At 36.1% G+C, this 16036-nt stretch overlaps 1 protein-coding gene across 3 annotated transcripts; it reads right to left on the bottom strand.

Moving 5' to 3' along the window:
* Window positions 1-2178: 2178 nt before the first annotated feature.
* LOC128504270 (neuronal regeneration-related protein-like) lies at window positions 2179-15098 on the bottom strand. 3 transcript variants are annotated; one of them, XM_053474316.1, is made up of 4 exons: window positions 14786-15098; window positions 13240-13302; window positions 8517-8594; window positions 2179-3847 (listed from the first exon to the last, which is right to left on the bottom strand). In XM_053474316.1, exons 2-4 carry the CDS (start codon window positions 13282-13284, stop codon window positions 3725-3727), a joined length of 246 nt encoding a protein of 81 aa, XP_053330291.1. In that variant the 5' UTR covers window positions 13285-13302; window positions 14786-15098; the 3' UTR covers window positions 2179-3724. The 3 variants fall into 3 exon arrangements, with proteins under 3 accessions (XP_053330291.1, XP_053330284.1, XP_053330296.1); XM_053474309.1 differs by lacking the exon at window positions 14786-15098 and adding an exon at window positions 14526-14756; XM_053474321.1 differs by lacking the exon at window positions 14786-15098 and adding an exon at window positions 14521-14716.
* Between the last annotated feature and the right edge of the window lie 938 nt (window positions 15099-16036).

Genomic DNA, 16036 nt, shown 5'->3' with positions numbered 1-16036 from the left:
ATAGTTTTTGATCCACATATAAGCAGCTCTCTACACATATACAGATGTACAGATGGTGCATATTAGGTCATTTGATGCTTTCCAGGTGGCATCTTCCAGTTTGGGAACGTTCTATTGAATGAAAATGTGATGTATTGTTCTAGTAATGACCAGTATCTTCAAACATAGTTTTATGTTTTTTTATATGCATAACATCTGGGCACAGTACACTTGTGTCTGTTTTACAATGCTGAATAAAAGTCACTTTCAACTTATTATTCATCTGTCTCACAAACCCCCCTTACATACACATATAAAGCTTTCTTGCAAACCCACATGCTGTGAAATCCTCTTGGAAATAACCGATTAAATGGAAACAGTTGTCTTATACTTAGTTTTTAAATACTTATGCAAACCTTTGTTCTGAAAAGTTACAAACCATTGTTGTAGATAGGCATGATACACCAACACGCTCTAATTAGGGTCGGTCCCATTGTGATGAGCAAACAGTCATAAGAGACCCACTAGTGCTAGTTAGTGATTTTCCTTGAACTTCAATCAAGTGGCAGCTATCTGATTCTGTAGGACAGTCTTCCATTTCTTGTATTTACAAGTATAGCCCTGGAGTTTTGGTTATGATGGTATAGCTAGAAACAGTTTATTATTAAGATCAGTAGAGAACTACAGAAAAGAGATAAAAACACCATACTTGGATGTAATCCTTTTTTGGTTTCCATCGGTAAAGTGGATCAGTTTAGAAACAGCGTGGGTTTACTGCAGGGAGATATATCTTAATTTATTTCTATGTCTGGGTGGATAAAAAAATAGATCATCAAGGAGCAGTAGGTATAGCCTACCTAGATTTCTAAATTGCAGTGTTTAGGTATAAATGTTAAAATAGTTAAATGAATAAGGCACTGGTTTAGTAAAAGGAGACGAAATGGTTTTTTTTTTTTACCAGACCTGCAAAGGTCTGCAGCAGGGTAGATATGGAGTCAAAGGGTTCAAACTATCCTTTTTGTGAGAAGATCCCAAAGATGATAATTTCTTAGATGTATATGTGATAGGACCTTGACCAGCTGAAACACAGGCTCTTTCTGTATTGCAGTATACAAGTACATTTTGGCATATTTCATGTGGTGATGAAAGGATCATTGGGTTTATAGGTAAGTGTTAGGCGATCACTACAAATAAATGTCTCAATATAGGGATACCACAACATATATTTATGTAATAATATACTCATCTGAACTTCCTCCTTCGCTCGCACCTCTCTACTTGATGCTAGCCAGCCCTACACCTCAACTTCCTTCCCTTCAACAACTTTGCTGTAACTCCACCTCTGTCATTGCTTCATTCACAGGGAAGAGTTTGTTTCAAGCTGTACAAGGAATATTTCAAATGGCCTTGCAATAGAACTGTATTCTCTGTTCAATATGCAAGAGTTCCACTAAATTAAAATGTAGCATGAATAGAGGCATTGATTCCTAATTGTTTTAGGTGATGTGAAAAAGGCAGTATATGGACATTTTACTATGAACTTGCATGATTTATTCTATATCTCATTATATTAGCAATCTGTGTATGTAAATTGCAAGGATTTATGTATGCTTCATAAGAACAACTATACAATCACTCCTATGTGCATATATGTATGTATATGTATATATATACAAAAGTCCAGTGTCATATATATGTGTGACATGTGCTATTCAACACCATAAGAGTAATGGAACCATCTGGCCAGTTTTCCACATATGCTGCTAAATCAACAATGCAAACCCCAAGTTACCAAGTATTAAGAGTTGAACAGAAAGCTATGGTGTTTTTTTTTGTTTGTTTGTTTTGTGTTCTTTTTACACACTGTACAGTTAAAATATATAGAATTATAAGAAAAATATCCGACCAAAAAGTAAATACACACACATATATAAACATGTTTATGGCCATGCTGAGCTGCAGAGGACCTCCTTCTCTACTAGGTCTTCTTCTAACAAGCAGAGATATGATGTCATATCATGGTGCACCACGTTACTTCCAATGGAAATGATACTATGGAAGTCTGCCCAGACCTCTGCGGTGTAACTGAACGGTTTCATAGGATCTCCCTAACCAGCCCATTGAGAACTATGGCACACATAAACAATAGGTAATTTGTATACAATCTTAACAAAAAAAAATCACAAAAACACAGTTAACCACAGTTTAAAATGGTTAGAGCTTGCATATTTATTGACCAAATTCTACTAAAATAGTTAAAATACATTGGGTACGTGTAGTGCATCATTAAAGATCACATTATTACAAAAGCTTGCCTTTTTATCAATACACAATTGCAACCATACATAAATTCCACAACTGCATAATACTGATTAATTGCTCTATTATATACAGCACAGTCGATAGCTTCTAATTATACAATATGACACTCAAAAACAGGAAATAAAAGAAAAAAAGGAGGAAGCAAAGCATGCACTTGTATTTAACAGTCAAAAGCTAAGTCAGTTCAGAGCATAGTCTGCACTGTGAAGGAAGAGCTAAAAAAGTAGGTATACGAAACAAAAAAGTTAAGGTGGGCTTCCAGATTGTGTCTAACACAACAGCATTTCGTGAGTAGGTTATTAGTTGGTTTTGTCACTGAGAGCAAGAATAAAAGTGTAACACTTAGAAATTATCAGTGTTTTCTATCAATTTCCCCATCTTAAAAATATTACCAGCTGCCTCGCTCTTAAAAGTAATAACTGCCATAAACACAGGACATTTAGAAACCTACCCTCCCTCACTTTTTAACATAAGTGCCTTCTAAAAAAAACAAAGTGGAGTTTCCTACACAGTGAAACGTTATTGCTATTTTTCTCTAATATACAAATCCGACATATCTAAAATATTTAGCTAAATTACATTTTTGTGTTTGCTCCCACTATAACATTTTTGTTGGTGAATCTACCCAGAATAATTAAAAGGAACTTGGGGGGGAAAAAAAAACAACTTTTGTCACTGCTTAGTTAGTTATTTACCCCTAGAAGACTATATTTAAAAAGCCACACTAAAGACAAAAGTATAAAATCAGTCCCGCCTAAAGAACAACAATCAGGAAAAAAAAATACCAACACCTTCTTAGAACATGAAAGAAAAAAAAAACTCCCATCAGAGCTACCTTGCCAAGGAGCATGTTTAAAAGTCCAAAATAGCACCATTCATCAGTGTCTCATATCCCGTGGCAGCTTCTCTGTCACTTACCACAAGGAAACAATGTATTTCAAACAACTATTTCTATACATTAAAAGTGTACATGGATAAAATATAGAGATATACAGACAATGAATAAAAAGAAACTAACAGGTATGCTACATCTAAGTGAAAGGAATACATAATAAGAGGGGGACTCTTAGCCTCTGCGAGGATACGGTATTGACATTGTATTAGCGGAAAAGAGTAAGTCTTACCGGTGTATTTGTGAACTGGGGTGTTTGAGCTGAGGAAGACATTGCTGTGGTAGAAACAGGCCACAAGGCCCACCTGTACTGTGTGTAAACATGGATTCACAGTGTGAAGATATTTACCTTACCTAGACTGTTAAAATGATTTATGTAATGCTTTGTCCATTGAAATTCTCTAAAGCAAGGCTCAGAGTCCCAGAGATTCTTACACACGATGATTTAAACAGGAACGTATCCCAATATATGACATTGTGACTGTATCAAGAACCATAAACAAAAATGCACTACACATGGAAGCGATATGATTAAAAAGGGAAGAGGTAATTAATTTCAGTGACATGATGTCCGTAGCCATTTTCTTTAGTCAGGGATGTATCCGTCTCACTGTTCTCCTTACTGCTGACCTCTTTAGAGAATGGGAGATAGCCCTAAAAATAAAATGGAAAAATTGTAAACATTAATAATTATTCTTAATGTTGAGTTCTTTTGGCAGTGTATAAAAACCTTATAATCCATAACATTCAAATGTTTATAAAAAAACATCAGAATTATGTTTTATTAAAATGTATTAACAGGGAAGATGAAAAAGAACATGTGTAGGAGACTCCATATGCTTTACACAGATATCTAAGTAGTATTTCAATGACGAACACTGATCCCCCAAAGATTTCCCAGAAGCCTACTGATGTGGTGGATTCTTCAAATGAAGTCATGTAGCAATGCCATATGTTTTCGGACATATGCTTTCAAGGCCTGCCTGAGGACAGGGGATTTGATGTGTGTATTTGTATGAAGCCTGGGTATTTTTAGAATTACTGCCCAGGACAAACATATATCTATCACCAGGTATAGGCGCCAGGATAAGGATCTGCAATGCAGAGCTGGTATCCCCCGATAGGCCATACATGGCACAGAAACAGCATTAATGTAGTGCAGAAGAACAAGGAAGAATCACGGCAGACAGGACTTGAGCCATCACTACAAAGGGATAAGGCAGGAACGATGGTCAAGGCCAAGCAGAGGTCTGGTACACAGTTTAGGATCCAATGGGGACAGGATGACATAACTCTTGGTCAAGGTTAGGAACAGGCAACCGTTGCAGGGCTCGGGACAAGGCAATAACAAGGAATAGCACCCAGATACTAACGATAGCTCTTGCATAGGTGAGTAAGGGTAAATATATAGTTACAAAGGGAGGGAAGTGCACACCCAGCAGATGTTGCCCATTATATCTTTGCTGAGTAATACATGCATCAAATGGACTTAATATAACAACTTCACCACGTTATAGCAGGGATTATGATTTCTATCATTAAAATTAGAGCAAACACTGCAGGGTTCTTTAAAAAAAAAAAAAAAAAACATTATGCAACTTATTCTTCGAATGACAATTCACAAATTATCGATGCAGAGTATTTTGGACACAGAGCCGTGCCATCAGAATCCTGACGACATTGGTTTTAATGCTTTGTGTTTAGAGATTTATAATCGAGAGATACAGAACACACAAGTATGTATTTCTAATTAAAGCTTTTCAAGTCAACGGAACAGCCTCTTGATCAAAAAATAATCCATTAAGTCATATTTTCTTTCTCTTTTTATGTTGGGCATAAGTGTCGTGGATGGGAGGGAGGAACTCATTCACTTGGCACACACAATGCAATGTGAGAAAAGTTCCCAACGCATTCTGAGCAGTTCCTCTCAGCTGTTAAAAAGCTTAGGGATTTGAAACTCGGCCACAATGCTCACAACGCAATGGGATGTGTAACCCACTGTAAAAGCCATTTTTATTTGAAGTTTTTTTTAAAAAAAATATGGTGCTTAAAGTGGAACGGTCATTTTTTCATATTAATCAAAATAATGTATCAAATGCTGTGGGGTTTTTTTGTTAAACTGTTTAGCAAATGTTCTAAAAGTCAGATCATATAGATGTTATTTTTATTTTAGATGGGTACACTATTAAAAAAAAAAAGAGAAAATGCTTTTCAGTTTTTATGTAAAAACATGAAAACCTACAGGAAGATGCAAGCTGTAAAAGCCGTGAAAACTACTAAAAGTAAATATATATGTATTAAAGTACAACCTAAAGATCTCAGAATCAACTGATAAGTGTGCACATTGTCAGGTTTCTGTGTCATATTTGACGCTGATTTCACAGTTTTATAAAGCTGCTTGCATGTTTGGAAATCCTGGGGATCACACGCTACATTTTGTGGACCACTAGCACACCAGGTTTTATTGACATCCATACTGGAACACAAGATGGCAAATCATAATTATTGGGTCCTATATACTACTCAGCCAAGTGCCCACAAACACCAGCATGTATAAAGCCAATATTTCATTTATTTGACTTGATAAAGAAACATATGACTATCCTATCCGGTTTTATTTTTTTCTGCGCCACCCCCGGTCCACCATTATGATGATCTCCATGTGCTTTGGTGTTAATTGTCTACCATAAACATAGGTCAGGAAAAAGGAAATGTGTGTTTATTATACTTTCTTCTTGTTACAAGTAAACGTTCTGTGAAAAGCCTGTTTCAGACAAATAATGGGTTTTGCAATTAATATTAAAATAGTGTGCCTCTTTTCTTTTTAGCCAGTTTACCAATTATTACACAGACTTTGCGTGTTTAAGTAGATTTTTGTTTACATCTCAGGAACAGTATGCAGTTTGATATTCCTAATTGATGTACTATGCATCCATCATAAAATATGCTTTTCAAAATTCACTTGAATTGTGGAATTATTTAATATGCTTAAATGTCCTTTTAATAAGTGATAGTATTTATTTGGTAGTGCCTGCACCTTTTAATTAACTTTAAAATAAATTATAAGCAAGCAAATTGTTTGGTTGACAAATTTGTTGGTCAGCAGTGATATAATTCACACAAACCTGAGTAGGTCTGATTTTGTTCTGAGGTTGATATATAATAGAAATATTGCCTATATTTTGTGTACCTGCAATGGCAGCGAGACTACTGATGTATAATGTATTCTCAAAAGTCACAGTGACTGGCAGAATGGATAGAAGAAAGTAATATCTGAGCCATCTGGAATTAAATGTCATAGCAAACCTCCATAAAACCACCAATGATTTAAGGCACACTTATCATATGACACAAAAGAAGGCACGAACAGGATGCTACCATAGAAACGGAAGACTTTATTCTTTTAAAGAACTAAACCTAGCGCTGACAATGCTAAAACTAAATTAATACTAGAATACACTTGTCTGTTTTTATAATAAGAAATGTTTAACAAATTTTGAAAGCCAGAATGATCCCTTGAGATCCAATGAAGAAAAAGTTCCATAGCGTTGAACATGGAGTTCTTTATAAAATACTGATTGGCGTTGCTCTCTGGCTTCTGGACTTTGATATTTATAGTTGATTTTATGCATATTGCTTTAATTGACATGCTTGTTTAAAGCAAGTAATGCGCATAAACTCCGTCCTTATTATGGCCCTTGAGGACTAGAAATGCCTCCTTTTCTTTAGCATATCCAATTCTACTGACTACAACCATTAGCATTCAAATAACAGGATGCTCCACCGATCAATGGGACGGGTGAACAACTGAAGAGTTACAATCCATGGCATTTGGAATACTATGAAAGACAGTTCTGAAACATATAAAGTATTATATGTAGTGGTAGATTACTCAGAAAAGCATTCACAGTATATTAGGATTTATCCTTGAAACAAATCCAAAGCTTCAGTTCCACGTTAGTTGATTCCAAAAATATAAAGTAACACAGTATGGTTAGCAAAACAGCTCAGACCACTAATGGAAAAAAAATATTAAACATTCTGCTTTGTTTAGTCACTTTTCGTTTTGCTTATTTGCCAGAATATATGCCAAATATGTGTAAGCCAAAATGAGTCATCTCCCAACCAAACTCTGGGAACAAAACTTAAATGGAATTTAACAGTAGAACATTTTTTTATAAACTTAAAGAAACAGTAGACGGTCCCAATCAGCCTTCCCATACATGAATGCATATTAAAGTGCTTACTAATATACATTCATTTAAAAGGGGCACGTACCTTCTAAAGAAGTTTCAGAGCTTCAATGTACTGCCCCCTTCGCTATTTCAGAGCTTCAATGTACTGCCCCCTTCGCTATTTCAGAGCTTCAATGTACTGCCCCCTTCGCTATTCATGCTTGTTTTTGCTACTTAAAGAAGCCAATCACTGGCAGGAAAGAGCTCCCATTGAAAATCAATAGGAACCATTTCTGAGCATGTGTGCAGGGGACTCAGACTTCCAGGAACTGTTGCTCAAGACAGCACTGGAGTTGGCTGCTGATGAATAAAACCCACATGCGCACTTCTGAGCAGGAGATATATCATCTCCAGTCAGGCTGGTAGCTGGGGCCAAGGACACTGAGCAAATCCATAGAGGTGTTTTTGATAAATCCCTCCATGCACTTAAATAGGGGAGAAACCTAATTGTACTAGCTATCATACATTTAACACCATCATCCATTAACCTGTAACTGTGCATTTGATGTTTGCCTGGAACTAAAAATGAGCTGGACCATATATGTGGTATCACAGATAAAGTTGTAGCAATATAACCAACAATAACCATGTTGAGGCTGGGTACAATACTTTACGACTTTTAACAGTAAGACATTCATTATTGATAGTGTCACTTTTAGTAGTAGTCCTGGAACCATTGCTACCAAAAAGGCCATTCTTATGTGTTGTGCACCAGTCAACGAACTTATTTAAATTGGGACAAATTAATTAAGAAACTGGTGGAAAGCCAAACACATTGTCTAATGTTTTAGGTTAGCATCACCTATATAAGGAGATATAATTGGATAAAAGTGTGATACAGAGAAATATATTGTAGGATGGAAGAAAAAAAAGGTATTTTCCATTTCAATTGCGTTTTTTCTTTCCTTTTGGCTCTCTCTTAGGCAACGCTAAGCAGAAACTCTATTATAAGTGCCAAAAGGTGTAATTATTATTAGATGAGAATACTGCTTAAAGATGATAAATGGGGCACACGTGTCCTTTTAAATGCATTATGTTATTTGGATGATAATGACCATTAAACTATACGCACTAGTTACGAGTTTTACCTCAGGAAATCTCCCATCTCTCAGTTTGGTTTCATAAGGGTCCCAACTACTGCAGATTGTTAAACTTGGCCGAGAGACCTGAAGAGAGAAGCATAAGAAACCATAAGTAATATTTTCAAAGTAAAAAGCACAGTGTGATTCTAGTATTAACACATGCAATAAATATGTAGACTTGATATTACGCAGGTATATTATAACAACAATTATTCTGCTCTGCTGTGTATGCTAGAAGGGTTAACAATAATTTCCATGTGAATATTAAGATATGTCTTCACATATTGTATGTGTAACTGGGAGATTTTCTGCCCCTACCAGACTCAGTAAACAAATTTAGCCAATATAACATAAACAGAGGGAAGCTCTTGGGAGGTAAATGTTCAGCAGAACACTTCCTAACATAAATATAGTTTGCTTTATAATCACCAGACTTCAGTTTTAAAATATAAAATAATTTCATAGTTTTGCAGATTAATTTGAATTTATGTACCAGAATGTGTAATTCACTTATTTGAAAGGGCATTAACAGCTTGATACCTCTGCAAAGCTGGTCAATATATTTTACGGTGTAATTGTGGCATTTTACTTGCATTACCAAAGCCTTTTATTACAAAAAAAATAAAACTAAGGTCGATAGTGAAAAACTTTCTGTCAAAATCACATAATCTAGTTTTGTTTTAGTAACAGTGTTAAGAACAAAAAACGCAACATTATTGAAATATCCATAAAACAGATTTGTAATGTAGTGCAGAATAAGAATAAGATTCAATAAGATTATGCATAAATGTGATACTAGTAACCCGTTTTTCTTACAAATTGTGTTCGCCCTCTAGTGGAAAACAAAAAAAGTGCAGTTTTAGGTATCACTACCTGAAGATGGTTACAATCATTAACTATTTACAAAAGAGCATGTTAAGATCATAAAAGTATTAGAATCGCATTAGAATACATGTAAACTATTTGAGTTCCATAAGATGTGCATTTAATTAACCATGGTTGTCTATCCAGACCTTCTTATATAAAAAAACAAACAATAATGCATGTATTGCCACATGGTTGGGCTAACAGCTATTTGCTAAACTACTCAAGTTACACATTGAGAATGATCACATGCTCTGCTGCATCTTTTATCATTGCCAAGATGTAAATATTTTATTTGGCAAACAGAATGGTAAATATTTATATTAAGTAAATTTATAAAACTGAAATGGGTCATACATAAAACAGATTCTTATTTCACATGATATGATTATGTATACTCTTACTTAACAAAGGCCTTATTTGATGGAAATGTAGCTTGATACATGATGTATCTGATATATGGCTAGTAACAATTGTCTTCATCTTGTTGAGGCTACTGGGAGTTGCAGACAGCTGTCGAGCGGCAGCATACCCATTTCTGCTACGATCCCCTGCTATTATGTGACTGGATTACTAATGGTTTGCAGAAATCACTGTGAATGGAGACACTCAGACTGTACACTCAGCACACCATATGGCTGTGACCCTGTAATCAGTAGATCTCTGTTTATTTTCTCTGAGTTTAGAGACCAACAATTATAGAGAAAGCAGCATACAGCATCTTGGATTTGTTTTTATCACTAATGCACCTGAGCACCTATGCTCTTCAGAGCAGATCTTGAAACCCTTTGTGTCTGGAACCTTGAATTTTGGAAGAATGCTAAAAAGAGACTCTTCAAGCTTAACATACACTTTAGGAACAAGGAATGTCTATGGAACCGGATATGATTATACATGAAACTCTAATCTAATGCAACACATATGTATAAAGAGCAAAGTACTAAATGTATGGCAGTTGCCAGGAACATTTCATTGATTGCTAAGGTGACTTTTACATTCTACCCTCCTTTTGTTTCATTATGTCCCAATTAGAAAAAAAAGATTGGGTGGGATTATGGCCTTCAGGGACACAGAATGGCAACCCTTGATATAGGGTGAAAAAAATAAAAATAACTGCAGCTGGTTAATATGAAATTATTTATTACAATATTATGTTTTAATGCTAATTGAATAGAATAAATTATTGTATATACCTATAATAATATATGCATTATGGAATAAGTCAATAAAACAAATTATCATTAAAGGCTATGAAACATATCTTTAAGATCAATGTGCAATATAAGATATATATTAAAGTGATGATATGATTAAAAAGGTCTGTAAAGTGAAAAGGGTACAATATGTTACAACATGCTCTAATTATTTACATTATGTTACCTTAGCTGGCAGGTGGTTGGTAGAAATAACAGTGTTATACTAGTTTTATAGGTTTTATAAGAAAGTCATCAGATAACAATTTAAGTAGGAACTTACCTTTACATATTAAAATTGCATTCCTTTTTTATCTTATGTAATAGAACTTTTATGTGATACAGCCATACATAAACTTTTCTGATTTAGAATGAATGACCTCCCATCGACTTCATTGGGATCTCAAAATCTGAGCTTGCATACATTAGTTAACGCTCATAAGCAGACACAGATGTTATTTACTAACTTTAACAATTAAAAATGAACGCATTCATGTATTTGGATACGGTAGCATGCAAATTCAATGTAGATTTTAGTAACATATGATGTGAAACAACATATTTCTACCCCCCTGGCAATTAAAAAAGTTTAATATATTCGCACACACCTGTCTCTTGTACAGAATGCACTCATCATGATTTCTAGATTTCAAAATCTTTACAATTTGCTTAACATAGTTGAGCAACCAGGTCTTTCCACGGAGGAGAATTAGATTTGACAGCAATAATAATGAGCACCACATCAGAAAGCTTATTTATAGCCTATTCATTTGAAGGGGTTTTTTGTTTAGCCAACAGCTAAGACTTTAATGACATGTTAAAAGGCCTGCAATTCTGGAGAGTGATCCTATAAAACAGTGAAATCCAGTGGGTATCTCACAAGTCCTGTTTGGATGGTTTCAAAGATAGTCTTCTGGACCCACCAACAATGCACTTTGCAGATCTTATTCCATGAGCAATAAAAGGGGACACTCTAGACATTATATGCACTTTAAAACATCTCATAGCTGGATGGTCCCTTTACATTTTCATGTGTCCTATTTTGTAAATGTATGAGGGGATTGTGCAGAATATCTCAAATATGATTTGCCCCTTTCCCCACCCTATAGCTAAATGCCCTCCCAAATATGCATTCAGCCGAATGCATTTCCCTCCACCTGATGTACTCACCTCCAGTCAGATCCAGTGTTAGCTCTGGTGAACTCTGTGCGAAGCGGGTCTATGTAAAGTCTTCCTATTTATTTCAATGGGAACATTTTCCTGCCACATATTGGCTGATTAAGCTATCTATAAGTGACAGGAAAGTACTCCCATTGATTTAACTGGAAGTACTTTCCTGCCACTGATTGACAGCTTAAAGCAGCCAATCAGTGGCTGAAATGTCAGATCATGGAGGAAGAAAGACACATTTGAAGCATGGCTGCAAATTCTGTGTCTGTTAAAACCTTTACATTTCATGTTTTTTTCTGTCTTGGAAGGATGCAATGCAGTGTCCCTTTAATGTCTGTCAAATCCATCCACCTGTATCATATGTAAATGGATCCTGAAAAATGCACTATTCATGTGTTTTGGATACCAATTTCAAATATTTTCTGTCCAAGTCAATGTTGTACAGATTTCTGAATGAGGAAGATTTCATTAACACTGCTGTAAGCTTCTAGGCAAAGCCTCTTTACTTTATCAGTCTGTCTCTATCAATGAGTATCATACCCTATATCCAATATGCAAAGTGCTTTATAAATTGTATGCACTATATAATTAAATGATAACTATAAGAGTAATAATAATAATGAATAATAACATTTGGGGTCTAGAAGAAGCCTGCAGTGCTGCCAACAGCTTGTGGAACCCCAAAGAAAAAACTAGTCTAAGGAATTCATAGCTAGCTTCCAAACCTCATGTCATATGGCAGGATAATAAAGTCTTCCAATACTGAGATTAATTATAGCGGTAAGGGGTCAGGAGATTTGCTAACATGCACATGGAGTGCTTTATTGCAAAAAAATAGAGGGACCTTAAATAAAGCACATCATGCTAATGAACACCTGTCTGCTATATCACACTAAATGTAGATCTGATCAGTCGATATTTCAGTAGCAAATTCTAAGGAGGTTGTGTTTGAAATTTTTTGAGTTTGCATTCTGTTTTATGTTGTGTATGGACAAGCAAAATTTCCCTGTTCTGTTCAAAATTCATTTGGCAAACACACATTAATGTGCATCCCGTTGCTGCAGAATATGATGGCATCAATAAATAAAAAATAATATAGAACAACACTAGTCTGATCCTTTGCATAGAGTCCCCTAACCATGATTAACAGTAAAATTCTGCTAGTTTTATGTGTGTTCTGCAATATGTCTAAATAGTCTCATTCTTTTCTTTTAGGATGGTCTTGACAAGCTGAAACATTGTTTCTTCCATATGCACTGATGTTCATGCTTTAGGGTGAATTCAACAATGTATTCAACTCAGTGCTCATTTGAAGCAAGCTACTGTCCCTGAAGGATCCCTTGTAACATTACAGCCGGCATCCGACAAAGGAGGAGCCAGAGAACATACAGTAGACTGCAAACTGGCTGGAGCCATTTATTCACTAGAACAAATGTGAGCTGTTTCAGAACCATCTGCGATCCATTCTAATTTAAGAAACAAAAAAATGCTTCATCCCTTACCATTTTAACAATCTGACAGCAGTCAAGGGACTGCTCTGTGGCCATTTGCACAAGGAGAACAATCTGGAAAAAAGCAAAAAAAATAAAATATAAAAATGTATGTTATGTAGGCAAACACATTTAAACAAATCCACATAACTTACATAAAACACATTTGAAGAATAATATACTGCACATGTTAATATTATCTGCAGCATTTTGTTTAATGCATTTTGTTTAAATGACAGGGAATATGTATGATATACTGGCCATCAATCTGGCAAATGAAGTGTTAATGCAGAACACAGTAGAAACATGGGTATTGCACAGTTACCATGCATTGGGTCTGAGCCAAAATGATTCTTGCAAGCTCAGAGTCTATTATTAGCTGCCTTCACAACTTTTAAGTGCACCTTCGGTGATTCATCACAATGAATCAAAGTATAAACTAATCCCCATGTAAAATATACCGACGGTTAAATAAATATGCACATATCAGTGTCCCCGGACCTATATCTGTATCGCCCCAGAAGGCTGATCAAACAAAAACCCCATTTCACTCCATTCTTGACTCTGTAGGATATTTTTGGAAATGCCAGTCTCTATTACATAACCTTTCTAGAAACCATCAGCCTGTGCCAGACAAAGCAGGCTAAGCCATTGTGCCAAGCTTTCATCATTTAATCCAGAACTGATGTAATTCCCATCAAATAGAAATACCAAGTATATATTATTTTTATATTTTTTTTATTTTTATTTTATACCAAATGTGTATATATATCTTTTTTTTTAAAATATGCCAACATGCCAAGGGAATGCTGGCATGATATTATCAAGGCATTATACAAAATATTCTTACATTATGCTTGAATTATAGATAAAATAATAAATCAGCCCTTGCTTGCAGCAATTTTTGTGAATAGAAAAATGTTCAACAGTCTTTAAAGCATTAGTAGACTCTCAATATGTTTAGCAACATTTAAAAACATGTATAAAATAATATACACTTAGGATCTGTGCATATACATCATATTCATATACATTCATACACATATGTACTTGATCATAGACACATTTTATATTATATATGCATATATCTGTACATTTAAATATATATATAAATTTTTTTTTATAAAATATACTGATATTAAATCAGTTTTAGTATGCATCATTGTTGCATGTACATATATTGATACAAATAAATATACAAAATGCAGAAAATTCACATAAAAAGTGAGTAAAAATATGTTGCAACATTGTTAATGTCACGAGTAAGAACATAAAGCATAAAGTGATGTTTACCCCACCATTCTGATTGCAATCACGAAAGATCTGCTATAGCTTTGGCACCAATGACATGAACACTGGAGATCCAATGTGAAAGGAGTGCAGGATGAGTAGCTCCCAGTACCCAGGGATGATGTCATTCTCTTCTGCAACTAGTAGCAGGCAAAAGCCATTTTCTACTCTCCGTGCACAAGATCACACTGCAGCAAGGACTTAGAGCGTGGAAGGAAAGAGCACAGAGACAAAGTGATGAAGGGAATAGGTTTGCTTTCATACTTACAGGCAGACGCCCCTGTTCACTGCTTCCACTCTCCCTCCTTAGTTCTACATAGTTAGCAAAGGGGAGGCTTTAAGGGGGGCATTTTGTTTCAGGGATCTCTCCTAGGGAGAAATGCCTGTACTTCGAAGAAGTGCAGCCCTAGAAGAAAGGGGGCAAGAAAGTCTGTGCCTGCCTTCCCTCTGCCCAAGGCAGGGCTTTGTTCGGCGTGTATATTCTGAAATAAGGAGCTAATTCTGATGGGCTCTGGCTAGTTTCCCAGAGCCTCTGCTTGTGCTGCTGCAAAGCCAGACTGCTTAGTCTGCAATAATCTGCAACTCAAAGTCCCCCACTGTCTGGCAGCTAGAGCCCCCTAGCCAATCCCAGGCACGGCCCCCGCCCTTCCAGGGGTACGGTCCCTCCCCTTTTCTGCGGGTGGGGGTACAATAGCCCCCCAGCAGCGCATAGCACAGTCCTCGAATGATCCCTGCTGATCCCATTCTGCACACACACAGGACAGCCTTCCCGAAACTGGGATTGGCCACCTGAACCGTCACTCAGCATTAGGGCGGCTACTTGCGTTTGTCCTCCTCCCCCGTCTTTCCTCCACAAGTAAAGGGATTGGTTGAGATCCCGGCCATGAGCAGGGGGCGGGCTGCTTCTGCTGCACAGACGTGGCTGGCTGCCCAGGAGGAGGAGGACGGGGAAAGCAGCATACTGTAATCAGAGACCTGCAGCAGAGGTCGTTTAAGGCAACGAGGACAGAGACGTGCTGAGTCCTCCTTCCCTTTTTTGTGCATGTCTGTGGCTGAGAGAGAGAATGGTGCACTACATATGGCCTCCTTGTCACCGAATCGCTTTCATTTTTTTTTAAAACCATCCTGACCCTTTCAGCACTGCCATGTCTTCCTCCATGGAATTTGAAGGGTTAAGCAGCATTTAATGTAAACTATGTAACAATGACTAGCTGTATGTCACATGGAAATGTTTTAAATGGCAGTTGATGGAGAGCAGATTATTATTATATATTGTTTTATATAGCGCCATCATATTCCGTAGGGCTGTACAATGGGTAGACAGGACATAACAAGTAGTATATAACATACCAATTTACAGAACCAACAGGTGAAGAGGGTCCTGCTCAAATACAGATTTTATCAAATAGTTTTTTATTCTATGTGACGGTTAAATATGTAGGATAGATATAGAGTTTTGTTCTAAATATATGTAGATTTGGTTATTTTGATATGTTATATGTATGTTTTATCTTTATTG

This window comes from Spea bombifrons, chromosome 1, assembly GCF_027358695.1.
Source record: "Spea bombifrons isolate aSpeBom1 chromosome 1, aSpeBom1.2.pri, whole genome shotgun sequence".
Taxonomy (NCBI): Eukaryota; Metazoa; Chordata; class Amphibia; order Anura; family Pelobatidae; genus Spea; species Spea bombifrons.
Note: the sequence above shows the minus strand (reverse complement) of the source record. Positions and strands in the feature narration are given on the sequence as shown.

Excerpts from the sequence above, each read along its gene's own strand:
- LOC128504270 (XM_053474309.1), bottom strand. The coding sequence starts at position 14,645 with ATGACATCATCCCTGGGTACTGGGAGCTACTCATCCTGCACTCCTTTC. Across the intron at positions 8,595-13,239 it reads GCTGTCAGATTGTTAAAATG|GTCTCTCGGCCAAGTTTAAC; the intron begins GTAAGGGATGAA and ends TTCTCTCTTCAG. Across the intron at positions 3,848-8,516 it reads GAGATGGGAGATTTCCTGAG|GGCTATCTCCCATTCTCTAA; the intron begins GTAAAACTCGTA and ends TTTTATTTTTAG.